This window comes from Panthera onca, chromosome A1, assembly GCF_046562875.1.
Source record: "Panthera onca isolate mPanOnc1 chromosome A1, mPanOnc1 haplotype 2, whole genome shotgun sequence".
Taxonomy (NCBI): Eukaryota; Metazoa; Chordata; class Mammalia; order Carnivora; family Felidae; genus Panthera; species Panthera onca.
In genome coordinates, this window is record NC_138339.1 from 135,002,365 (window position 1) to 135,028,436 (window position 26,072).

Here is a 26,072-nt window from a genome sequence, read left to right on the forward strand (position 1 = left end):
TCATTGCAAACTGTGCACCACTAGCGCCGCGCCGTGGAAAATCAATCTCCTGTTTCCCCAACAGTTTGGCACGTTTTCTCTCAAACTTTGTTTTCGTGCAAACATAAGGTTGTGCATGGACAGCGGCCGTCGGGATTCCTACCTTGGCCTCACATCCCTCACCAGGATGCTCCACGCAAGGCGTCTTGCTTCCATTCTTGCTCCTGCTCAATCCACTCTTCTCGTAGCTTCTTGGGGAGACTTTCAGACAGTGCGTGAGGTAGCTCTCCAAGCGCGCTGGGCTCAGTGCACATTGTCCCTCAAGCATCCTTTGTTGTTCACGGTTCAAGGCAATTGCAGTTGCTGTGGCCTCTGCCTTGCGGACCCTTGACACTTCCATTCTTTGCGAAGGTTGTTCTCTTCCATGATTAAGTTTTCTGATTAAATGCTGCCTTCTCAGGGAGGCCACCTTCAAACACCTTAACTAAAACAAGATCCTCTGCTCTCACTCTTGAACAAACGTTTGTTTTTCTTCATGACATCAATAGCCATGTGTATTTGTTTTCATTTTGTTTTCTTCTTCCCCCCCCTGGAATGTCTGTTTTATTTACTGTTGTTTCTCTCCAGTGTTCAGTTCCCCAAGTGGTGGGGCCGATCTAGACACTGGGTTTGAACCCACCAGCTGTGAGATCATGACCTCAACCCTTAAGGGGTCGCTGAACAGACTGAGCCACTCCCCACGCTGAAGCATGCTACTCTTGATCTTGGCATTGTGAGTTCCAACTTCATGTTAGGGGGTAGATTGTACTTTTAAAAGAGCTTTACAAAATTTAGGGGCGCTTGGGTGGCTCAGTGGGTTAAGCCTCTTACTCTTGATTTCGGATCAGGTCATGATCTCCCAGTTGGTAAGATTGAGCCCCACATACAGCTCAGTGCTGACAGCATGGAGCCTACTTCAGATTCTCACTCTCCCTCTTTCTCTGCCCCTCTACCACCCCCCCCCCCATAAATAAACTTAAAAAATTTTTTAAAAACTAAAAAAAGAAAATACAGCAATTTATCCTGGATACTTTTTAATGTCTACCTAGTATTCCCTTGCTTGGAGATACCATCATTTATTTAGTCTCTGATGGTACCCATTTAGGCTGTAGCCAATTTTGCATTTAACACATACTTTTATAAACTTGTTTTATTATTTCCTTGGAATAAATTTCTAGACTGTATGGAATGGAATGAATGTAAATTTGTGAAATGTGAATTTAAAACCTATAAAGCAGGGCGCCTGGGTGGCTCAGTCAGTTGAGCGTTTGACTTCGGCTCAGGTCATGATCTCACAGCTCTATGAGCTCGAGGTCCACATCGGGCTCTGTGTGGACGGCTCAGAGCCTGGAGCCTGCTTTGGATTCTGTGTCTCCCTCTCTCTCTGCCCCTAACCCATTCACATTCTGTCTCTGTCTCTCTCAAAAATAAATAAACATTAAAAAAATTTTTTTAAACCTATAAAGGAATTTGGAAATCACCTGGTCCAATTCCTTATTTTGACAATGAAAAGAGATTGCAGCCATGCTATATAAGAGCTGAGTCTTCACTCCAGGTCTCCTAACTCTTAGACAACTTTATGGCTTTATCTTTCCTACCTAAAATTACAATCCCCCTGGAATTGCTTGTGTATGGTGTGAGGTAGGAGTCAAATGTCATGCTAGAATTAACATTTTCCTATGTAGTATGAGCTGCAGCTAAATATCATAAAATGCATAGAATAGGTCCCTTTCTAAAGATTTTCTCCATTGTTTTCCTCTAGAAGTTTTACAGTTCTCATTCTTACTTTTAGGTCCCTGGCCCATTTGGGGTTAAGTACGGTATATGATATGAAGTGAAAGTCAAGGTTCATTTTTTTGGGGGGGGGGCGTGTGAATATCTAATATAGCACCTTTTGTTGAAAAGACTATCCTTTCCCCATTGAATTTCCTTGACACCTTTATTGAAAATTGACTATATATATGAGAGTCTATTTCTGGGTTCTCTATTCTGTTCCATTAACCTTGATGTCTATCTTTATACCAACGTGACACTGTCTTGACTACTTAGGTTTATAATAATTGTACAACTGTATAATAATTGTTAGAATTAGGTAATGTAAATTTGTTCGTTTTCCCTAGGATTGTTCAATCCTTTCCATTTAAACTTTAGATCTGCTAGCCAAATGTGGTATTGTGATTGGGACTGCACCGAATCTATCATTTAATTTGGACACTGGGGAAACTATCTTAGCCTGATGCCATTAAATGCTGGCGTCATATTGCTAATCAATAACGCTTCTGATTCTGGGCTTGTTAAAAAATAGGTTTTGTATCCTGAGAGAGAATGCAGTGATCATAGGATGTGAATTGTTGGTCCTTTCTGAAGATAATTTTCCCAAAAAATAATATGCCAGCTTTCTAGTTGGAGCATCATTTCTTTGTGAGCTTGATTAATGAGTTTGCCCAGAGCAACGGTATCACTCACCAATGCTCTGACAAATCAGGTTTTGAGTTTGCAAAACTGAAATTGTATCCCAAGTGGTGGTGATTTCTCTAATTTATCGCTGCCTTGGGGCAAGCATTCATATTCAGGTCACATCCCTCTGCCTCCTGGCTAGCTCTCCTTGAGGAACGAAGACTTCTAGCATTCACTGCGGACATCATAAGCACTGTTAATGTGACTCCAGAGTCCTTGTTTTAATCACCATCCTACAATGCCTTTCAAAAAGATATTTGGAAAGCAGGATTGGCCATTTGCAGACGGCCACTTCTACTACAGAATGCTTTCAAGGTGTCCTGAGTTCAGTCTGTACATTTACATTTCTGTAGGGCTTTGCAGTTTTTATATATGCTTGCATATGTGATTCATTTCATTCTCTTTCATCTATGAAATGTACTCTTATGATTCATTTAATTGTCTCTTCCTGTTCTGCCCCATCAAAATTCATTGCTTGTAATTTTTCCTGACCTCCTATTGGGCAGGGCTAAGTCAGTTTTGAAAAATGGAGGTAAAAGAGAGATGCAATCTCTGTTTTCAATGTAGGCAGTTACTGGTGTCTCTTTTCCTAGAACTGGTTTACAGAGACAGTTAGGAACTTCTCTACTTGACATAGTGGACAGAAAGAATCTGACATTCCTTGAGAACATTACGTATTGCTCCTAAAATTTAGTACATCTGGGGGAGCCTGGGTGGCTCAGGCAGTTAAGCGTCCGACTTCAACTCAGGTCATGATCTCCCAGTTTGTGAGTTCAAGTCTCGCGTCAGGCTCTGTGTTGACAGCTCGGAGTCTGGAGCCTGCTTCAGATTCTGTCTCCTCCTCTCTCTGCCCCTTGCCTGCTCATGCTGTGTCTCTCTCTATCTCTCAATAATAAATGAACATTTAAAAAAAATTTAAAATTTAGTACATCTGTGAATGTCTTGTGAATTAAATAGAGGAGAAGAAAAGGAAGACTGGGGTGTTGGGATACATGTATAAGGAATCTTACTATCTCAGCCAGAAAGTGAGGAGAATTAAATTCTCGGTTAAAATGAGAAAAAAAAATGAGAGTTAGAATGAAGGAAATTAGTGCTTCAGTCCTAGGGGTAGATGAAGATAGTAGCTGGGCTGTTGATAGATTACCAGTGCTGGACAAAGTATCCATGCCTACTACTCCTACCTGTATTCACGGATTCATTTGTTCATTCATTCATATAAGTGCACATGAGCCTGTTCAATGCTGGGAATTGTGGAGCCCTGCAAGGGTCAGTTAGAGATGATCCCTGCCTGAATAGGTACAAGTGTAACATTTACAAACAGAAACATCATTTGTGTATATGCAGCACTTACATTGTAGTTTCTGGTAGTTGTTTGATACATGCAGAGTGATTTTTGAAATTATTTGAGCCACAGGTTGGAACAGATAAAGGTCAATCTTGAGTGCAGAAATGGAAGGAAGAGTTTTACAGGTGGGGAGAGTAGTAAGGGCAAAAGCACGGTGGGAAGAAAACAGGCTTGTATAGAAACAAAGGGACTTAGTATGTCTGGCTGCAATGTGGAAGTCCACCTCCAGTTAGAAGTAATATTTTGAAAAGGTAGGTTGGGAATCACTGAGGGAACTATTAACTCAATTGATTCAACAGTGCATGCCTATTTTTAACTCTTGGAGAAGTTAGTATTTTCCCTACACAATGTAGACCCAGTCACTGTGGAGTAAGATGGGAGATGGTAAGCGCGGGGGAGGTGGAGAGTGAGTGGAAAGGCTATTGCAGGAAAATCGAAGAAATGGGAGAATGAAGAGACTTGATCAAAATTGTCTTCGTTCTTCAAAAGCAAGAATATACACTGGCAGCGTATTTAGAAAGAAGTGTCATCATTTAACACTTTTCATTAATTAGAAAACTCTAATTTGTAATTTAACAAAGCAGTGAAAACAACCCTCTGCCTCCCTCCATCAAAAACCTCCTCTGGCTACTCCCGGGACAACAGAGCCACCATCATTTGGGAGCTGATTAGAAACCGCGGCGGCTTTCAGACCCCAGCCCAGGGCCAGCGAATCAGAATGTGCATTTCAAAACAACAACAACAACAACAACAGAAAAAGAAAAAAAAGAAATGGTACCGGGGGGGGGGGGGGGGGGGGGCGCCTGAGTCGGTTGGGTGACCCACTTCGGCTCAGGTCGTGATCTCGCGCTTCGTGGGTTCGAGCCCCGCGTGGGGCTCTGTGCTGAACGCTTGCTCTGCTCGGAGCCTGGAACCTGCTTCGGATTCTGTGTCTCCTCTCTCTGCCCCTCTCTCGCTTGTGCTCTGTCTCACTCAGTCTCTCAAAAACAAATGAATGTAAAAAAAAAAAAAGGGCATTTCTAGCTGAAGTCGCGTTCCCGGCGTCCTTCACCAGATGGCACTAGCCTGCCTTCTCGCTTCCTCCCTGTGGCACGCGCTCGGTTCTAGGCGGGCGCGAGCTCCGCGCGTCCCCGGAAGACCCAGGCCTACCGGGCGGCGCAGCAGGGGCGAGCTCCAGGGGCGGGGCCCGTTCTGCCCAATAGGCTTCCCCGGGCGGGGGGCGGGGCGCTATTTCAGCCGCTCCCCCGGCCGCAGGCGCGCTGAGAGTCCGGGTCTCATTATGTGGCGCGTGCCCCGCCAGCTGTGTGCGCACCTCTTGAGGGGAAGCAAGCTCTCGGACGCTTGGAACAGGCCTGCCGCCTTCATGTCCACTTTGCTCATCAATCAGGCCCAGTACGCTTGGCTGAAGGAGCTGGGGCTCCGCGAGGAAAACGAGGGCGTGTATAATGGAAGTTGGGGAGGCCGGGGAGAGGTATGCGGGCGTCCCGGGAATCTGTGCGGCCTCAGTGCGCTCCGGGAGGCCGCGCGGGCACTGCCCCCGCCCGACCCCCCGCTGCAGCTGTGGACCGTTGTACTGGGTGGGAGGTTTTGAAACCACACAGTAGAAGTGCCCTTGTGTAGCGTGCCTTAAAAAATGCCCCTAGATTTCTCGGTCTTTGTATGCTGTGGCGAAGCAGTGTCATTTGGGAGCTGCTAGGGCCTGAACTTTGCATGCATGCTTACAGCCTTAGCGGCAGAGTTCTGCAATGGGTAGTGAGAAATGCCACACGCTTTAGCGGTGGGAAACTCCCTCAATTTTGTGTTTGGTTCCTCTGATGTGACACGCGCCCCAGGTAATGTGCTGCTTTAGTTTTCCACTGTCTTTTCTGCAATCTTTTGTTGGAGTTTGCAAGCTCAGACTTGCTGGAATCCTGTTCTGTTTTCCTGGCCAGGCAGCATGACTGGCACCCAGTTAAAGCTCAATGAAATGTTTTCTAGAATACAGTGGAAAGGTAGGGTTATTATCAATCAGATGTTTTGAAAGCCGCATGCAAAAGAAAGGTTTAATAAGATAATGCTACATAGGGGTGCCTGGTTGGCTCGGTTAAGCGTCAGACTTGGGCTGAGACCATGATCTGGTGTTAGTGAGTTCGAGTTCGCCTCTGGCTCTGTGCTGACAGCTCAGAGCCTGGAGCCTGCTTCGGATTCTGTGTCGCCCTCTGTCTCTGCCCCTCCTCCACTCACGCTTTGTCCCTGTCTCTGAAAAACGAATAAATCTTAACAAAACAAAAACTAAACATAAAAAAAGTTACATAACATGCCACAAAGTTTGTTATGTGTGATATAATGAACTTGCTTTGTTACAGGAAACATCTTTTTGGTTATCTGTGACTGTAGGAAATGCAGGTGTTTTAAATTATTTCCCTAATCCCCAGTCCTCTTCGGTTGGTAGTTTGAACCTGTTTTTCCTGTGGCATCGAATCATTAGGCTCCTCGATACATTAATCTCTCCTGAAGATCTTTTAGCTACGTCTTGATTTTTTTCTTTCTAATCTCTGCAGTTTGGGTGGTCATAGCCCTTTCCCATAGTTGTCCATTGTTGACTATTTCACCTTCTGACCAGGGCAAAGTAAGAGAGAAGAGTAAGTAAAACTCGTCAGTTTTGTCTGTTATTAATAGAAAAAGTGGCGAAGTAATTAAGTCAGGCTATTGCTTTTAAACCTAACATTCAGAAGGCAAGGGTGGGTTTTGCAAAAAGTGCTTCTGAATGTTTAGGTCAAGAATGAAAGCTCTATAGGTGGCCTATTTGTAATAGAAGTTGGTGTAAAAATTCCCAGTTTGGGTGTGGTATCTTTTTTCCCCCTTTCTCCTCTTTTTTTCCCCATTTGATCTTTTCTGCCAGTTTGGAAAGAATTGCATTTTCTAAGTCATCTTGTTTTTGTTTTAAGGTTATCACGACTTATTGTCCTGCTAACAATGAACCAATAGCAAGAGTCCGACAGGTAAGTTTTTTTTGTTTGAGTTTGAGCCCTGAGTTGGGCTCTGTGCTGACAGTTCAGAGCCTGGAGTCCGCTTCGGATTCTGTGTCTCATTCTCTTTCTGCCCCTACCCTGCTTGTGCTCTGTCTCTGTCTCTGTGTCTCAAAAATAAATTAATGTTAGGGGCGCCTGGGTGGCTCAGTCGGTTAAGCGTCCGACTTCAGCTCAGGTCATGATCTCATGATCTGTGAGTTTGAGCCCCGCATCGGGCTCTGTGCTAGCAGCTTAGAGCCTGGAGCCTGCTTCAGATTCTGTGTCTCCCTCTCTTTCTACCCCTCCCCTGCTCATGCTCTGTCTCTCTCTGTCTCAAAAATAAATAAAAAACAAAAAACAAAGAACAAAAAAAAAAATAAATTAATGTTAAAAAAAAAAAAAAGCAACATGAAATTTCAAAGTCCGAGAATAATGTGTTTCTTTTTCATTTCACTTTTAAGAGTGTCTGGGAGAGACTGCCCACTCTTTGGGTCGGGTGCCTTAGAAAAGGTGGAAGGGAAAAGTCGTGAGGGTGTGTCCCTTTAAGGCCATTTTTCAGAATCCTCTCCTCTTTGAAAGAAGGTTCTGACCTGTGGAGTCTGGGATGGAGCCCATGTGTCTGAATTTCTGATAACATGTCAGGTGTTGTCCCCAGATGAGGCTAATGGACCTTGTTTCAAGAAGCAGTGTTGTAGAGGGGGACAAAACATAAGAGACTCATAACTATAGAGAACAAACAGAGGGTTACTGAAGAGGGTGTGGGGGGGATGGGCTAAATGGGTAAGGGACATTAAGGAATCTACTCCTGAAATCATTGTTGCACTATATGCTAACTAATTTGGATGTAAATTAAAAATAAAATAAAAAAGAAATGTAAAAAAAAAAAAAAAACCTTTCAAATGCTGCTGATGGAAGGAAATAAACCAAATGCATTTTATATATATAAAAAGAGCAATGTTGTAAAAAGCACAGCTAAATTTGAAGTTGTCTTACTGGGTTCTCATGAGTGTTTGGATACATAGACTGTGAAAATCATTGGAATCTACGAATCTGAGGGTCACCCAGAGAGATTCCAGTCCTTTTGCAAAAATCTTGTAGCTTCTCACAAGGGGATCATTGCTTCCTTTTCTTTTTCCGTTGGTCTCCCCCCTAATTGTTAATTTAGGCCAGCGTGGCTGACTATGAAGAAACTGTGAAGAAAGCAAGGGAAGCGTGGAGAATCTGGGCAGAGGTGAGTATGAAGGTCACAGCATCATGATCTGTTGTAACTGCAGGGAGATATAGAGAAATCGGATGAGGAGTCGTCTCCCTAAAATGGGAGTTCCTTGGGGGTTGTGATAATCTCCTCTGCTGTAGACCTGGGATTGTGCCTTTTCCATATTTGGCTTTCAGTAAATGGGTGATTTAAAATGGATTAAAAGTCTGTAGTGATGTAGTGTAAACTTCAGCTCTGAATACTCTTTTCCAAATGAAGTTTCTTAAATTTCTTTTATTTTTTTGAAATTTCTTAAATTTCTAGGGGCGCCTGGGTGGCTCAGTCGGTTAAGCGGCCGACTTCGGCTCAGGTCACGATCTCGCGATCCGTGAGTTCGAGCCCCGCGTCAGGCTCTGGGCAGATGGCTCGGAGCCTGGAGCCTGTTTCCGATTCTGTGTCTCCCTCTCTCTCTGCCCCTCCCCCGTTCATGCTCTGTCTCAAAAATAAATAAACGTTAAAAAAAAAAAAAAAAAGAAATTTCTTAAATTTCTAATTGAACAAAAAGAAAAGAATATGTATGCTAGAAACACCCTTTTTATCGCTGTTTCTTCCCACTCCCCCTGCCAGCTTTATGCAAGGTGGGGATGTGGGAGTGTGGGAAGGAGTGTCTCAGATATTCCTGGTTCAGAGGACAGGGGCTTGAGTTCCTCCACCATCTGATTAGGCCTGGAAGCAAGTTGTGCCTCCTCCATCACTGTCTCCACCAGGGGTAATATGAGTGGCTCTAGGGGCTGTGACTGGCCTGGGCTGGGTCACAGGGAGCTGTCACTAGGTGAGGGCCAGGCTCTGGAGGAGAAGAGAGGGAAGAACTGGGGTGGCCTGGATTTCCCAGTCCTCCCTCTCTTCTCCCACCCTGAATATCCCTTTTTTTTTTTTTTTTAATTTTTTTTAACGTTTATTTATTTTTTGAGACAGAGAGAGACAGAGCATGAACGGGGGAGGGTCAGAGAGAGGGAGACACAGAATCTGAAACAGGCTCCAGGCTCTGAGATGTCAGCACAGAGCCCGATGCGGGGCTCGAACTCACGGACGGCGAGATCATGACCTGAGCCGAAGTCGGCCGCTTAACCGACTGAGCCACCCAGGCGCCCCCTGAATATCCCTTTTGATCTACCACCAAAGGTTATAGGCCTGAGGCTGGAGGAATATGGGGATGGTTTAACCCAGCTCTCCCCCCTCTGTTTTGTCTTGTTAATAGAGGAGACCCAGAATTCCTCCTCCATTCCTGCAGTTTTGGTGAGGTTTAAATGAGTTACTAATTGGAATTGCTTACTGGAGAACGTGGCCTTTGCCAACCTCTGTACCTGAGTTACAGATCCCAGTGCTGCCAAGTTGCAGGCTGCTGAGCCCGTGTTTTCTCTGAATCAGAGATTGCTAGGGTGACTTGGGGAGGGGCAGGCTCTCCCAGAGAGCCCTGAATTAGATGCTCCTTAGCTGTCAGCCAGGGGACCCCCTCTGTGCAAAGCGGGAGAAACATCTTGACTTTAAATGGGACTATAAATTGGCTCAGGGTTCCATTATGTGCTATCACAATATCCTTGAGCAGTGAAATACCACTTCCAAAAGTAAATACAGTGGTAACTAAAGTTCACCGTACCTAAGAGAAGAGTGTCCAAAGCAGTACCAATTTATTGTTTTAAAAATAATTATTTTGAGGGCTCCTGGGTGGCTCATTTGGTTGAGCATTGGACTCTTGATTTCGGCTCAGGTCATGATCTTATGGTTTGTGGGTTCGAGCCCAGTGTCCACTCCATGCTGACATCTTCCAGACCCTGCTTGAGATTATGTCTCTTCCCATCCCCCGCCCCTCCCCCCTTCACTATTCACTATCTTTCCAAATAAATACATTAAATTTTTTTTCTTTTTGATCATAAAGGTAATATCTATTCCTTACTAAAAAAATGGATAATGCACTAAATGAGATAATTAAATTTAATCCCCTTACCTCTTCTAGTTTGATACAGAATGTTTGTTAGAGTTATGTTTTGGTGCATTTCCTTCCAGGCTTTTTTTATTTTTTATTTTTTATTTTTCAGGGAGAGAGAGAGAGGCAAAGTATGAGCAGGGGAGAAGTAGAGAGAGAAGGAGACACGGGATCCGAAGCAGGCTCCAGGCTCTGAGCTGTCAGCACAGAGCCCGACTCGGGGCTCAAACTCACAGACCGCAAGATCATGACCTGAGCCAAAGTCAGACACTCAACTGACTAAGCCACCCAGGCATCCCGATATATATATATATATATTTTTTTGGCTTGTTTTAAGTTTATTTGAGAGCAAGAGAAAGCACGGGTGGGAGAGGGGCAGAGAGAGAGGAGAGAGCAAGAACCAAGCAGGTTCTACACTGTCAGCTCAGAGCCTGACTCAGAAACCCTGAGATCAATACCTGAGCTGAAGTCAGACGCTTAATTGGCTGAGCCCCCCAAGCGACCCTCCTTCCAGTCTTTTATGTATTTCATAGTTGTGATTATTATACCTACTTCCTATGTACATGGCATGTGTAAAAGTTTGTGACCTGTCATCGTACTGAATACAAGCTTAAAGTTACTGCATAATTTTTTAAAGTCATTGTTTCTCTGTACATAAGCTATTTACAAAAATTTAATTACAGTTTATTTTTTAGAGCAGTTTTAGTTTATAGTAGTATAGAGTGATGAGGTTTTTTGAGGTCATAATGGGGTTCACGGGGTCCAGACCCGACGGCCAAGAAAATTCTTAAAGACATCTTTGGTGCAAAAAGGTGATTTTACTAAAGCACAGGGACAGGACCTGTGGGCAGAAAGAGCTGCCCCAGGACCATGAGGAAAGACTGGTTATATACTATGGAGTGGGGGGGTGGGGGTGGTAAAGTCCAGTGGAAGTTTCCAGTGAGATTTTCATATGCTAAAGAAGACTGTCAGGATACTGGAGGCCTAGCTATTGTTGAGCTAAGGCGGTTTTCCCTCTAGCAAAGCATTAGCATTAAGACCCTAGGAAGTTCCTGGAGAAGCTTTTTACTCTCCTGGCCTCATGTATTCATCAATGGGCTGCGGATTATAAGGATATTTAATTTTATCTGCCATTTCCTTCTGCGTTTGTTTCCCACATCATAGAGGAGGAGAAATTTTTTGTTTTCACTTTTGTGTATTGTGGCTGGTCTAATACCGGACATAAAACAGATTAATAGGAGGCCCTGGGTCTCAGTAGGTTAAATGACCAACCCTTGATTTCGGCTCAGGTCATGATCTCATGCTTCGGTTCCTGAGATCTGGCCTCTCTCTTTCTGCCCGTTCCCTGGCATGTGCTTACTCTCTGTGTCTCTCTCTCTCTCTCTCTTAAAATAAATAAACTTAAAAAAAAGAAAAAACCACTAACAGGAGAGAAACAAATTTAATTTCTTATGTGGGGCGGGTAAGGATGATGATGGTGAGCAAGATCGAGACCCAAGACTAGCCAGGCATCTAGGCTTATATACACCCAGAGCTCTGGGCCCTCATGGAGGAAGAAGGCAATTCACAGGAAGGTGAAAGGAGCAGATGTTCAGTACAGAAATGTTTTCCCTTCCATACACTAGGTCTCTCTTTATAAAAGTTCTCTCTTTTTTTAATTTTTTAAAAATTTTTATTTTTTTACATTTATTTATTTTTGTGAGACAGAGCATGAGCGGGGGAGGGGCAGAAAGAGAGGGAGACACAGAATCTGAAGAGGCTCTGGTCTCTGAGCCATCAGCAAAGAGCCCGAGGTGGGGCTCGAACTCACAAACTGTGAGATCCTGACCTGAGCTGAAGTCAGATGCTCAACCAACTGAGCCACCCAGGCGCCCCTGTAAAAGTTATCTTTGGTGAGGCACCTAGATGGCTCATTTGGTTAAGCATCCAACTCTTGATCTCACCCCAGGTCACGATCTCAGGATCTGGAGTACAAGCTTGGCATTGGGCTCTGTGCTGGGTGTGAAGCCTACTTAAAAAATAAAATAAAATTGGGGTGCCTGGGTGGCTCAGTGGGTTAAGCGTCTGACTTCAGCTCACGTCACCATCTCGCGGTTTGTGAGTTCGAGCCCCGCATCGGGCACTGCGCTCACAGCTTGGAGCTTGGAGCCTGCTTCAGATTCTCTGGCTCCCCTCTCTCTGCCTCTCCCCTGCTTGTGTTCTGTCTCTATCTCTCTCTCAAAAATAAATAAAAAACATTAAAAAAAAACTATAAAAAACTAAATAAAATAAATAATAAAAGTTTACTTTATTTAAATTTTTAACATGTTTTTATTTATTTTCGAGACAGAGAGAGCACGAGCAGGGGAGGGGCAGAGAGAGAGGGAGACACAGAATCCGAAGCAGGCTCCAGGCTCTGAGCGGTCAGCACAGAGCCCGACACGGGGCTCGAACCCACAGACTGTGAGATCATGACCTGAGCTGAAGTCGGACACTCAACTGACTGAGCCACCCAGGCGCCCCAAAAGTTTACTTTGATAATAAGAGTAGTAAGATAATAATATAATACATGTTAATAATAAAGATAAAAAATAATAAAAAATAATAACAGACTTCTTGGCATAGGTCCCCTTTGTAAGTTCTTTACAAAGGGGTTGAAAGCTTTTCCTGAGTCTGTTTGGCCTTTGCCTTCTGCTCAAAATAATCCTCATGCCAAAGTGGCATAGTCTGGAGTGGCTTATTCTGACCCACCATCAACAAAAAGATAAGCAGAAAGTAGGGAGTTCGTGTACTTTATCACACTTTTCATGTTTCCCTCTTAACGTCATCTTGTGTTAACCCCATACATTTGTTACAGTTGGAGAGCCAATTTGGATAAATCATAATTTAATAAAGTGCACAATTTATATTAGGATTGACTGTGTGCATGCACTATTTTAAATGCCAGTGAAACTTTTGACCAGAAACCTTTAATTTATGTGTGTATTTACCCAGGTGTGTGTGAATTCAGGATCTTTCTTTTCCTGAACGGGTTTTAAAAAGTTTTTTTTTAACTTTATTTATTTTGACAGCAAGAGAGAGAGAGAGCATGTGTTTTGGGGAGGAAATGAGAGAATGCCAAGCAGGCTCTGTGGTGTAGTGCAGTTTGACCCATAAGAAAACGTTTCTGGGTATCATAAAGGTTTAGGGGTGTTTAAGGTATTTTAAGCCTTTTCTAGAGTCATTCCAGAGGTGTGTTCAGTCTCTGAATTTCTCTGTGCATATGGCACAGTCCCTTGCTCTCCAGGAGCCAGTCATCTGGATGTTTTCTGGGTCTCTTGGTATCCGTTTACGGGATGTGTGATAACAACGTTCTTGATGTGATTAGGAAGTCATCTGATGGGTTTGTAGTTAGTTCTCTCACAGCACATTGGTCTAATACTGTGTTACAGATGTGAGTTCACACTTTGAATCAGACACTAAGATTCCATTCTCTCCTTAGGTTCCTGCTCCGAAGAGAGGAGAAGTAGTGAGACAGATTGGGGATGCCTTGCGGGAGAAGATCCAAGTACTAGGAAGTTTGGTAAAGTATTTTTGTAGTAAATACACAGTCCTTTGAGTGGGGCATAAGACTAATGTGCATCTGTGTTTAAGATTGTGATGCTTAAGGAAAACAATTCATACATTTAAAATCTTTTTAGGGGAAAGATGGACAAGAGGAACAAAGAAAAATAAAGACAGTTCTTGGGTTTTTTTTTTTTTTTAATGTTTTTTTTTTTGAAAGAGAGAGAGGGAGACAGCACATGAATTGGGGAGGGGTAGAGAGAGAGGGAGACACAGGATCCGAAGCAGGCTCCAGGCTCTGAGCTGTTAGCACAGAGCCTGACGTGGGACTCAAACCCACGAACTGTGAGGTCATGACTTGTGCCGAAGTCGGACGCTTAACTGACGGCCACCCAGGCACCCTATTTTTGGTTTTTTAAATTGTTAAGATAATAACAGACTTTTTTAAGATCATTACCTTCACAAAAGAGACCCAAAACATGGTTTGCTTTCCTGCCCGACCTCCTCGCCCCATAAATTTAGTAACTAAACTGTGAATTGTGTTGGAAAAATGCTTCTTGGCTTTTTGTGTTTTAGGTGTCTTTGGAGATGGGGAAAATCTTAGTGGAAGGTGTAGGAGAAGTTCAAGAGTACGTGGATATTTGTGATTATGCTGTTGGCTTATCACGGATGATTGGGGGACCCATCTTGCCTTCTGAAAGTAAGCAATGAAGTCAGTTAAACTAAGAGTTTTTGACTCTTAGAGCTCCAAAACGTGCTGGCTGTGAACAGTTTGCAAAAGAGGAATTGCATGTATCACATAAAAATATGAAAATGTCTTTAATCTCTGCATGAACAAATGTAAATTACAATAGGTGAGAACATCAGATGAAGATCCTTCTTAAAATTTTCTATTTTTAAAGATTAGACTGTTTTGGCAAGTCCATGGGTGAGACAGCTGTTCTTTTATGGGGACTTTTGGTAACATGAATCACTAGTCCATCAGGAAAACAATTCAAAAATATATGCAAACGGCCTGAAATATTTAATACCAGTTTCAAGAATCTAATTTGAGTAAATTCCCTGAAATGTGACAAATATGTATATGTAAAGATGTTCCTTGTAGTGTCAATAGGAAACATTTGAAATGATCTAGGGCAGCTGGTTGGCTCAGTTGGTTGGGTGTCCAACTTCAGCTCTGGTCATGATCTTGTGGTCTGTGAGTTTGAGCCCTGTGTTGGGCTCTGTGCTAACAGCTCATAGCCTGGGACCTACCTTGGGTTCTGTGTCTCCTCTCTTTGCCCTTCCCCGACTCGTGTTCAGTCTCTCTTGTCTCTTACAAATGAATAAATATTTAAAAAATATTTTTGGGGCGCCTGGGTGGCTCAGTCGGTTAAGCGTCCGACTTCGGCTCAGGTCACGATCTCGCGGTCCGTGAGTTCGAGCCCCACGTCAGGCTCTGTGCTGACAGCTCAGAGTCTGGAGCCTGCTTCGGATTCTGTGTCTCCCTCTCTCTCCCTGCCTCTCCCCTGCTCATGCTCTGTCTCTGTCTCAAAAATAAATAAAAACATTAAAATAAAAATAAAAAAAAATAAATATAACCATTCTCCTTTAAAAAAAAAAAAAAGTCAGATGCTTAATTGAGCCACCCTGGTGCCCCAGTCTATTAGAATATATTAAAAGTCATACTTGGGAAGATTGTTTCCCACAACTGCACACTTTCATGGGAAAGTTGTGTTTACTTTTAAATTGTTCTAGGTTTTTTTTTTTTTTTCCTTAGGTGATAAATTTATATCACAAAATTGAAAAAGAATGAAATGGTAAAGGATGAAAAGTTATTTTCTTACCCTCCTGGATGCTCCCAAATATCCCCATGGAAGTAGTGAATGTTTCTGGTTTCTTGTATATCTTTTTAGAGCTTTTGTTTTTGGGTGGGCAAATATGTGTCTTTTGGCACACAAACATGACCAAGCTATATGTTCTATTCTATACTTACTTTTTACTTAAGGTGTCTCAGAGATTGTTGCTTATCATTCCAGGAGGGGACTTCCTTCATCTTTTTTTATTAGTCTGTTGGTTGTCAGGACACTAATTATTTTAACCAGTTCCCAAATAATGGATACGTGGGGTATTTTTTCATTTTTTTGCTGAAAATGACTATGTTGCAATGACTGACCTTGTACTCTGAGGAGGTTTCAACAGTGAGGATAAGGGTTTATGTAATTTGGAAAGTTTGCATTGTTGATGGAGCGAAACAGGTGACTGCCCGTCTGTGTAGAAAGTACCTGGGAATGAAGTTGGCCAAAGCAGTCCTAGTGGTTGTCTGTGTGTAGCAGAATTACTGATGGCTGCTATTGTCGTCCTTCCTCCCTCCCTGTCTTTCCTTTGTTTCTTTTAAATATTTATTTATAAGTTTTGATAGAGAGATGTGGGGAGTGGGAGAGGGGCAGAGAGAGAGGGAGAGAGAGAATCCCAAGCACAGGGCTCAAACTCATGAAGTGTGAGATCATGACCTGAGCTGAAATCAAGAGTTAGACACTTAACCAGCTAAGCCACCCAGGCACCCCTGTTTCTTTTTCTTTTTATGTTTGTTTGTTTACTTTGAGAGGGAGAGAGCGAGAGCGAGCAAGCACGAGCAGGAGAGGGGCAGAGAGAGCAGGAGACAGAGAATCCCAAGCATGTTCTGTGCTTACAGTGCAGAGCCCGACATGGGGCTCAACCTTAGGAACTGCGAGATCATGACCTGAGACAAAGCCAAGAATTGGATGCTTAGCTGACTGAGCCACCCAGGTGCCCCTTATTGATGATTTTTAATAGGCTTTTCTAGTTTGAAAAGTTAGTAAATTTCCAGTTTGGAGAAATATACATCTGCAAACAGGAACTTCTTTGATTTATACCTGCTGAGATGTCTGCCTCACCAATTAAAACCTTTTTCAGTTATTTTACACATTTTTGAGGAGAGTAGATTTATTCACCTCTACAGAGGCTTTGCAGGTAACTTTGACTTCATTGATGTAGTAGATGCTTACTGAGTGTCTAGCAGGTGCCAGGTGAACTGATAGGTGATACTTGATCAATAAGGCGTTGTCCTTGCCCTAAAGGAATTTATAAGGTTGAAGATTCTTCATGTTTTAGAGTGGGAGGCAAGTAATGGACAAGTAATGGGAGGAGTGTAACAGCATGGTAAGTCCTGTGGTGGGGTGCAAGGGAGGGTGAGGCCCTGAGCCAGCCTTGCGGGGGTAAGGAAAGGCCCCTGGGAGACAGTAATCCAAGGCAAGGCCTCAGGGGTGAGAGGGGTGGGGCAGGATGGTCTTAACGCTGGGCCAAAGCCCACATGAAATAAGCTGGGAGAGGGGCGCCTGGGTGGCTCAGTTGGTCGAGCGTCTGACTTTAGCTCAGGTCATGATCTCACGGTTCGTGGGTTCGAGCCCCTCGTCAGGCTCTGTGCTGACAGCTTAGAGCCTGGAGCCTGCTTCGGATTCTGTGTCTCCCCCTCTCTCTGCCCTTCCCCTGCTCATGCTCTGTCTCTCTCTGTCTCAAAAATAAAGAAAAATTAAAAAAAAAAAAAAAAAAGCTGGGAGAATGTGGCTTATTTGGGCAACTGCCTTGGTTGCACACAGCTTGCAGGCACCATCTGAGCGGGGAGGCAGGGTGGAGAGGGAGCCCCGGGAAGGCACTTGTCCTGTTGAAGAATTCGGACTTTGTCCTGAGGGCAGTTACGGTAGTGATCCAGATACCACAGAGTTGTAAGCAGGGGAGGGAGGTGATCAGGGCTGCACTGGCCTCTGTGGGGGGAAGGACAAAGAGGGGAGGGCAGGAGAGGAGGAGGCAGGCCCTGCCAGGAAGAGTGTGTCAGCACATCATCTCAGGGAGGGGAGGAGGATTGAGGTGTGTCGAGGAAAGGGAGGGCAGCAGCTCCTGGGCACCCTGTTCCCACAGGGTGAGTGTGGCCAGAAAGATGGACGGCTGGGAGCATCACCTTCCAGTCGGTGTGTGGTTTTAACTCCATTTGTGAACTGTCCACCTCTTTGCTCCAGTTCACTGCTCCATCTGCCTTTGATTAAAATAGGCCCTTTGAGGCGCCTAGGTGGCTCAGTTGGTTCAACTCTTGCTTTTGGTTTGGGTCATGATCTCATGTTTTGTGGGAGTTTGAGCCCTGCCTAGCCTTGGGCTCTGTGCTGACAGTGTGGAGCCTGCTTGGGATTCTCTGTCTCCATCCCTCCCTCTCTCCCTCTGTCTTCCTCTCTCTTCTTCCCTCTCTGTCCCTCCCCTGCTCACGCTTTCTCTCAAAAATAAATAAGTAAACTTTAAATAAATAAGTAAACATTAAAAAAAAATAGGCCCTTTGTGGGGCGTTGGGTGATGTTACATGTAAAATTTGTATATAGCGAACACATGGTGTCTTTGTAGTTCCCATTTTTCTGTATGAATGTGAAGCCTTGTGCTGGTCATTCATTTAACGCGTATGTAATTCTTAGAACTGTTCTTGTTCCTTGTGAGTGTCGTTGTCTTCATATGGAGAGGCTGGCCAAGGGCTTTACAGGCAATATAAAGAATAGGAGTCACAACTCCTGTGTTCTGCCCTTTGCATTCACCTCACCCAGGGCACCTCTCATCACCTCTTTGAGCTTTCCTCGTCTCCTGGATGGTGCTGATGCTGCCCCGATCCACACGGAGTTCCTGTGAGCTTCAGAGGCATAATGGTATCCTTATAGTTTATAAGGTAGTGAGGTAATAGCAGCTTTTATGGTATGCCGATTAGCTGTGTAAAGTGAACCACTGCGAGATACCTGGAATCCCCTCTTGGTCTCGTGCACCTTAGTTCTGAAAATGAATGGTTTCAGGCTTTGTTATTATTACCATCACGTGCATTAAATCAGTATGCTTAAGCACGGTCCACTCCTTCCCTGTCCTCAGGACCTGGCCATGCCCTCATTGAACAGTGGAATCCTGTAGGCCTGGTTGGCATCATCACTGCGTTCAACTTCCCTGTGGCAGTGTATGGCTGGAACAATGCCATTGCCATGATCTGTGGGAATGTCTGCCTTTGGTAAGACCTGCTTACTTTCTTCGTTCTTTTTCTTTCCTTTCTTTTTTTTTTTAAACATTTATTTATTTTTGAGAGAGAAAGACAGCATGGGGGGGGGGGGAGGGGCAGACAGAGAGGGAGACAGAATCCAGAGCAGGCTCCAGACTCTGAGCTGTCAGCACAGAGCCCAGCGCGGGGCTTGAACGCACGAACTGTGATGTCATGACCTGAGCCGAAGTTGGACGCTTAACCAACTGAGCCACTCAGGCACCCAAGACTGGATATATTCTTTATACCACATTCTGCAAATAGAAAACCCAGTTAGAAAGCTGGAGAAAAAAGAACTTGGGGAGAGTCCCAATCCTCTTTGTGAAACTTGACTTTTTTCCCATTCAGTAAAAATTTCATACTGAACTCCCAAGTGATTCTGCAGCCCTTGACCATTGTGCCCATTGATACATTAACTTTTACCTCTCTGGAAAATATGGGATAGTAGATGTTAGTTGGGAGAATGTCTGTATTTTGTAGATGACAAAACAGTTGCTTGTTTTTAACTTCTGTGTTGAATGGGAGAAGTTAGATTAGGAAAGCCAGGACAGTTGTCTTTGCCCATTTGGCATCTGTTCCACTGGTAATTAACTTACTAACGTTAATGTGTTCGGTTGAATGCTTTCACAGACTCTCTACAAAGGCCAGGCATCAGTGGGAGATTGATGATTTGGCACCATGTTGCCAAAGGCACCCATGCCTTTTAGTGTTTTAATCCATAAGGACTAGTCATGTGGTTTTTTTCCAGCCCCTTGAGCCTTCTAAGGAACTTGTAAAGTTCACGTTGATAGATTTCCATTTCCGTCATTGACAGAGGTTAATGTAACAGTTCCCGTGATCAGTGCAGCAAGCAGGTTCAAAATTGCTTGGTGCCGTTTTTATGGTTTTCAAAGTTTTATAGTACCTGAGCTCCCAAAGACACAAAGCTCAAGGACAAATGTTGATATCACTTATTAGGCTCTGTGGTTTAATTGGACAGAACTTCTCAGAAAGACTTGTTTCTGCTTGACAATAAAAGGTATTTATGATTTCCACCAAATTAAGTTGCTTTTTTTTTTTTTTTTTTTTGATCCTCTCAAGGAAAGGAGCTCCAACAACTTCCCTCATTAGTGTAGCTGTCACAAAGTAAGTATGTGTGGCTTTCTTTTCCTGAGTATCGAATAATCGGAAAAGGTGATCGGTAGGCACTGGCTTTTAATCCAGTGTGGAAGGGTCATATTTATTAAGCATGGAACTTGGGTAACCTTTTTTTCTCCTTGGCTTGTAATCAGGTTTTTTTTTTTTTTAATGTTTGAGAAGGAGAGAGAGAGGCGGCGGTGGGGAGGAGGGGTACGAGGGGGGGAGAGGGGGGATCTAGCAAGGGAGGGGCAGAGAGACAGGGAGACCAAGGATCCTAAGAAGACTCCATGCTAACAGCACAGAGCCCAATACAGGGCCTGAACTCACAATGGGCAGTTCATGAACTGAGCTGAAGTCGGCTTCTTGACTGACTGAGGCATCCAGCTGCCCCTGTAATAACTTTTACATCATTTTACGGTATATGGAGCTCTTGTAGAGCCGTGTAATTGAACTCTTTGGAAACAAGCAGATATTGATAAAAGTATTGAAATTGGGATCTTCAAAACTGTTATGTCTTTTGGGAAATAACACCAAATCCAGTGGAAAGGAGCTATCCTTACAATTTACGGACTGTATTTAGTAACTTCTAAACATGTTCATGGTTTTGATTTTTACCCAGGTGATGGTTTCCTGGCTTTTGTTTAATAGGTGGTTGGCAAAACAAAGAAATGGTTATTATACTGTTCTATTGACTCTTCTGACACTATCTAAAATGTATTTCATCTTTTGGTGACAAGAATTTTTTTAATCATTTTAGAGAACTTGACAACTCTGATTAGGTCATAAAATCAGTATTACTGGTTTATCCTTGTGGCGTTTAGAGTCTGTATAGAACAGGATGTCTTCCCGTGTAGAGTGGTGACCGTTCTTGCTGTTCCTTTGGCTGCATGGTCTTCTTTCTCTGATTTAAGAATTGCTGGTAGAAAGCCTGTGGAATCTTTATGGAAGAGGGTCCTTGAGGTTAGAAGTCCATTGAGGAACAGTGGCTTAGGAATTGACACGTGGGCTGAAAGAGAGAGTAGTATGTGTTAGTATTTACTTGAAAGGAATACATAATATTGAGGAAACTCTATCCTCCAAGGCAAGATAATTAAATTTAACAATTAGATAACTACTGACTTATTTATAATAATTAAAATTTATGATTATAATTATACTTAAATTATAATTAAGTATCAAAGACAACTCTAATCTGCACGACACATGAGACAAATCACATGTATAAATATGAGATTCCTGGGCAGTTTTTAAAGATAAACCTTAAACAAACCCAAAACAGTTAATGTCGACAGAGTGAACAGACTTACCGATTGTTATTAGGCAGCTTTTTTTTTTTTTTTCAAGTTCATTTTTTTATTTTGGGGGAGAGAGAGGGAGAGAGAATCCCAAGCAGGCTCTGCACTGGCAACACAGGACCCGACCATGAGATCATGACCTGAGCTGTAATCAAGAGTGGGACACTTAACCGACTGAGCACCCAGGTGCCCCATCAGCTGGTTTAAAATATTTATTTTGATAATAGTTTCACATGTTCTATGTGATTGCTCCTTTGATCTCATTTATTTGCTCTAAATAGTTTGAAGGATTTGAAATGTTCCTATGGGAGTGTGGGTGATTTTTTAGGTAATTGAGAATGTTAGCCGATTCTGTTAGAGAAGACAGTAAATAAAATGCTAGATTTTGCTGGAGTTAACTAAAGGTGCTGCAGAATCAGCTAAACGTTCAGATTCCTAGATGAACACTGGCTACGCGTTGTCCCTTTTTCTATTCATAAAGATGTAGGAAAGGTCATAGTTTGCCAGGAGGGATAGCATCCAGTATTTCTCTTTATTCTGTGTCTTTGTAACATTTTATGCAGGAATACGGAGGTGAGATCTGCTTTGGACAGTTGTGGGGGTTGCTCTGACTCACAAGAAGCAGAATGTCTTAGAAAAATTCCATAGGCACAGCTTTCAGGTACCCATAAGGGACATGAAGTTACAAAAGTCCCTGTGCTCAGGGAAGGGCAGAAAGCCTGAGGTTCCCATTTACAGTTCTCACGTTGTTATGCCAGTCCAGATGGAGTTCACCAGTCAGGGGTCGTTTCTACCGTAAGTCATGCTGTGTCTGTAGCACTGGTGATGCCCTGACATTGACCAGGTCACCTGGGCAACAGAACGAGAGACGTAACCCAAAGTCAGAGGCTCATGCAATAGGGAAAAGGGTTTTGTAAACCCACAGACACAGAGCAAAATCCTGACCCTTCAAAAACAATCCGCCTCCTTCTGCAGACAGTGTATATACCCCGAGTCTGTGGAAGAAATTGTACGACCTGAAATCTAGGTTCAGACATTACAATTGCATGTATGATCCTTGGTGGGCAGGAAAAAAGAAAACCACTATAAAGGACAGCTTCGGGGACAGTTAAAGAATTTATGTTTAACAGCGGTCCCTTTCTTTATGGAAGTGTTTGTTTTTTTAATTTGGATTTTTTAAAAAACATTTTAAACAAATTAGAAATTAGAAAGTAGCCAGAAGGTTAGGAGGATTGATGAATAGTCTCGGCTGTATTCAGGAAGCTCAAAATGAATGAAAGAGAAACCAGAATTACCATTTTTTACAACTCCTCATCAGATTTAAGGTGTATGGAACTGTAGTTATCATTTTGATTCATAGAATAAGTTGTATTATTCAGTGTTAGAAAACTGCTAGCCCACAGTGCTTTAGTCTGGAGGGTGCTGATATTTCTTTAGTAAAGGATTTGGTGTGAAGCCAGTGGAGACTAGTCGTGAACTTGTTGAGGTTCTGTTGGCAGGTGTAGCTCCCTCTGCTGTACCTCCTCAGCAACTACACTAGCTTTGGGGGCCTCTTTCAGTTTCCTCCTTTACCACTTCTCTGGCTGGCTGTCGCTTTGCACAGATGTGTTGGGATGTCATTTGCTGATGGGGACTACCTTTCTTCCTTTTTCTTTATTTTTTAAAATTTTTTAAGCGTTTATTTTTGAAGGAGAGAGTGAGAGTCATAGCATGAACACCGTAGGGGCAAGATAGAGGGAGACACAGAATCCGAAGCATCTTTTTATTTCTTTGCCATCATTTTGATGGATCTGTGGCAAGAGACAAAAACAAAAACCAAAAACAAACGTCCTGTGATCGCTCTGTCGTCTTAAGCTAGATATGTGTTCCTAGTTTGGCCGAAAAATGTTAGAAAACAGTGAGCAGTTGAACTACCTGACCATTGCATTGTATCTTTTATTTATTTTGTATGTTTTTTTTCTTCTAAAGATTTTAGGGGGAGAAGAGTTCTGCCTTTAAGTGTTGGAAAACCTCATCTGTAATATGTGAGGTGAAATGCAGGCCTGCATGTTTGGGGTCAGAGTGAGGGAGAAAGTTGGAAAAGGAAAGTCACGCAGTTGGAAATTATTCCTAGTTTTAGAAAAACCCTTAGAAATTGTTTTCTTTCTTAGTAATTGCTTTTTCCTTTTTTAGGATAATAGCCAAGGTTCTAGAAGACAACAAACTTCCTGGTGCTATTTGTTCCTTGACCTGTGGTGGAGCAGATATAGGGTAGGTCAACGGGCCCTGCGTCTTTTTCTGTTGAAGGACCTTGGGTTGATGATCCGAATCATCTTTTTTTTTTTTAAGTTTTTTTAATCTTTATTTATTTTTGAGGGACACAGAATACCAGTGGGGGAGGAGCAGGGAGAGAGAGAGTGAGACACAGAATCCAAAGCAGGCTTCAGGCTCTGAGCTGTCAGTACAGAGCCCGACGCGGGCCTCAAACTCATGATCTGTGAGATCATGACCTTAGCCAAAGTCAGACCCTTAGCTGACTGAGCCACCCAGGTGCTCCAGAATCATCTTTATTACAATAATGAAACCCAGTAAAGCTGAGGAGGTGTGAGTGGTTTTTTGGAATCATTATTATTACGTACCTTATTGGGCTTTGTCTTCATTAGTCTTTGTTGGAAGAAGAGTAAGAATTATTTTTTTTAATTACCCAGAGCTACTTGTGTAAGATGTTTACAGCCTAAAATAAGAAACTGCTGGAACATTGGGACATCTATGGCTTCCTGACACTTGATTTATAAAGGTGCTTAGAAAGCAAAGCTGTGGAATTGGAGTCTGGTGTATTCCTCCCCCCACATCCTATTGTCTAGGTTCTTGAGCTGAACGAAAAAAGGGGCCCCTGGGAATAGAGCCTTGTTTTAAAAATGTATTGTTTTAAGAAAATTGGCTATATAATTCACATACCATGAAATTCTCTCTTTAAAAAGGTATAGTTGAGTGGTTTTTAGAATATTCAGTGTTTTGCAACCATTACCATTATCTTATTTGAGAACATTTTCATTTCACCAGGAAGGAACTTTGTACATATTAGCACTGACTTACCATCTTCCCTCTTCCCCCTGGCAACCACTCCTGTACTTTCTATCTCTATAGTTGGGCCTGTTTGGGACATTTCATGTAGATGGAATCATATAACATGTGGCCTTTTGTGTCTGGTTTCTTTAACTCAGCATAACATCAGAGCCTGTTTTTAAGCTGGGAACTGACTCTGATTGCCCTGAACAATGATGGAAGTTGAAGTTGTTACTACTGGCTTAGACTTTGTTTATGTATTTATTTTAAGATTTTATATTTAAGTAATCTTTATGTCCAATGTGGGGTTCGAACTCACAACTCCAAGGTCAAGAGTCCCATGCTCTGCCCACTGAGCCAGCCAGGTGCCCCTGGATTAGACTTTAATTAAGTGTAGTTTCATAGGAGTCAGGCCTCACAGCCCACACTGGTGTGGTTAAAATGTTGATCTCCATCCATCACTGTTACCATACTACTCCACCTACTGGTCAGTCTCAAAATGAATGACTGAATGAATGAATGAATGAATAAATCAGTCCTTTTTTATAAAAATGGGAACGTGTTAGAGAATACAACTTTCACATATAGAGTGGATAGTGAAATAATACCTAAATGTCATTTATAAAATGAATAATATATCCTTTGACCTAGTCTTTTTTGTGCTTTGTACTTTGTTTTTTTTTAATGTTTATTTTTGAGAGAGAGAGAAGAATCATGAGTGGGGGAGGAGCAGAGAGAGAGGGAGACAGATTCCCAAGCAGGGTCCACACTGTCAGGGCAGGGCCGATGTGGGTGTTGAACCCACGAACCATGAGATCGTAACCTGAGTTAAACTCAAGAGTTGGACGCTTAGCCAACTGAGTCACCCAGGCGCCCCTCTTCTTTGGACATCAGTCCTTCACGTTGGTCTTGAGCTAGCTCAGATAGAGTAGTGTTTGCAGTCATGCATTTAGTAACAGCCACTTTGAGTATCCATATCCGTGCTCACGTTTGCTGGGCTGAACCTGGGGAAGTCTCCATGCATAATCTCATCAAGCTGTTCCAGCCTTAACATAAGTCTGATGCTCTGGCTACCCTGCATGGTCCATACTGAGTCCTTTGAAGCTCTGAACCAGGAGCCAGGTGGATCAGATCGATAGTATCTGATTTATATTTCTTAGAGGTAACTGGAAATCCTAGCACAGTCTTTATTATGTGAGATTTCATGAGAGATACTTAGGATGCTTTCCTGCAACCTTCACATTTTTAATTCTTAAAGGAATTAGTAGTTGAGGGGTCTGCAGAATAACTGGGATGTTAATCAAGGAAGTGCTAAGGTCATAATGTATAGGAAGGACTTTCATCCTTAACAATGTCCTCAAGGTGATTTCAGTTTACAGAGAGCTCCCAGACCAGGTTAGCCTATTGTGCTGTATGGCTCTGCCTGTGAACATCTAGTTCATTTTCATGAAAACTTTCCTTTGCATCCTTGGGATAGACATATTTGTATCTTTGAGTGAGTGTCTTTTCATGATGAGGAAATGTTCTGACCTGGTTCCAGCAGGTGCCACTGTTGCTGGGTTTCTCTGCCTTGGGTGACTGTGTTTATTCCCCTGCAGCACTGCAATGGCCAAAGATGAACGGGTGAACCTGCTGTCCTTCACCGGGAGCACACAGGTGGGAAAACAGGTGGCCCTTATGGTGCAGGAGAGGTTTGGTAAGTGTTGCCTTTTAATAAGGATTGCAGTTCCATCAGGGATGGCTATGAAATCTAAAAGTTGGGTTTTTCCTCCCTGATCCCTTCTGAAGGGACAGCAGCCATGTTTATTTGGATATCCAGGTAACAGAGGGATACAGCTCTTAATGGGGAGATTGCAAATTTAATAGCATAATTTTCAGAAGGATTTCATTTTCCCCCTAAATTACCATAGTGAAATCCTATCAAATACATTTCTTTATTTCTATCAGAAGTGTTTGGCAAATTAAAAACAGAAAATTCACGTTCCAAGCAGGACCAGGGAGTACAGGACCTAGAATAAGTATGGAACGGAAGACTTAAATCTGTTC

At 43.0% G+C, this 26,072-nt stretch overlaps 1 protein-coding gene across 1 annotated transcript in view; it reads left to right on the top strand.

Annotated features, from left to right (window-relative positions):
- The first annotated feature begins 5,059 nt into the window (after positions 1-5,059).
- The window catches only part of ALDH7A1 (aldehyde dehydrogenase 7 family member A1), a 39,012-nt gene continuing 17,999 nt past the window's right edge, over positions 5,060-26,072 (top strand). The window contains exons 1-9 of the mRNA XM_060636242.3: positions 5,060-5,291; positions 6,748-6,801; positions 7,976-8,041; positions 13,450-13,530; positions 14,088-14,211; positions 18,408-18,540; positions 19,648-19,692; positions 23,154-23,231; positions 25,625-25,722. Coding sequence (XP_060492225.1) covers positions 5,100-5,291; positions 6,748-6,801; positions 7,976-8,041; positions 13,450-13,530; positions 14,088-14,211; positions 18,408-18,540; positions 19,648-19,692; positions 23,154-23,231; positions 25,625-25,722 — 871 coding nt within the window. The 5' untranslated portion in view covers positions 5,060-5,099. The remainder of the gene's footprint in view (positions 5,292-6,747; positions 6,802-7,975; positions 8,042-13,449; positions 13,531-14,087; positions 14,212-18,407; positions 18,541-19,647; positions 19,693-23,153; positions 23,232-25,624; positions 25,723-26,072) is intronic.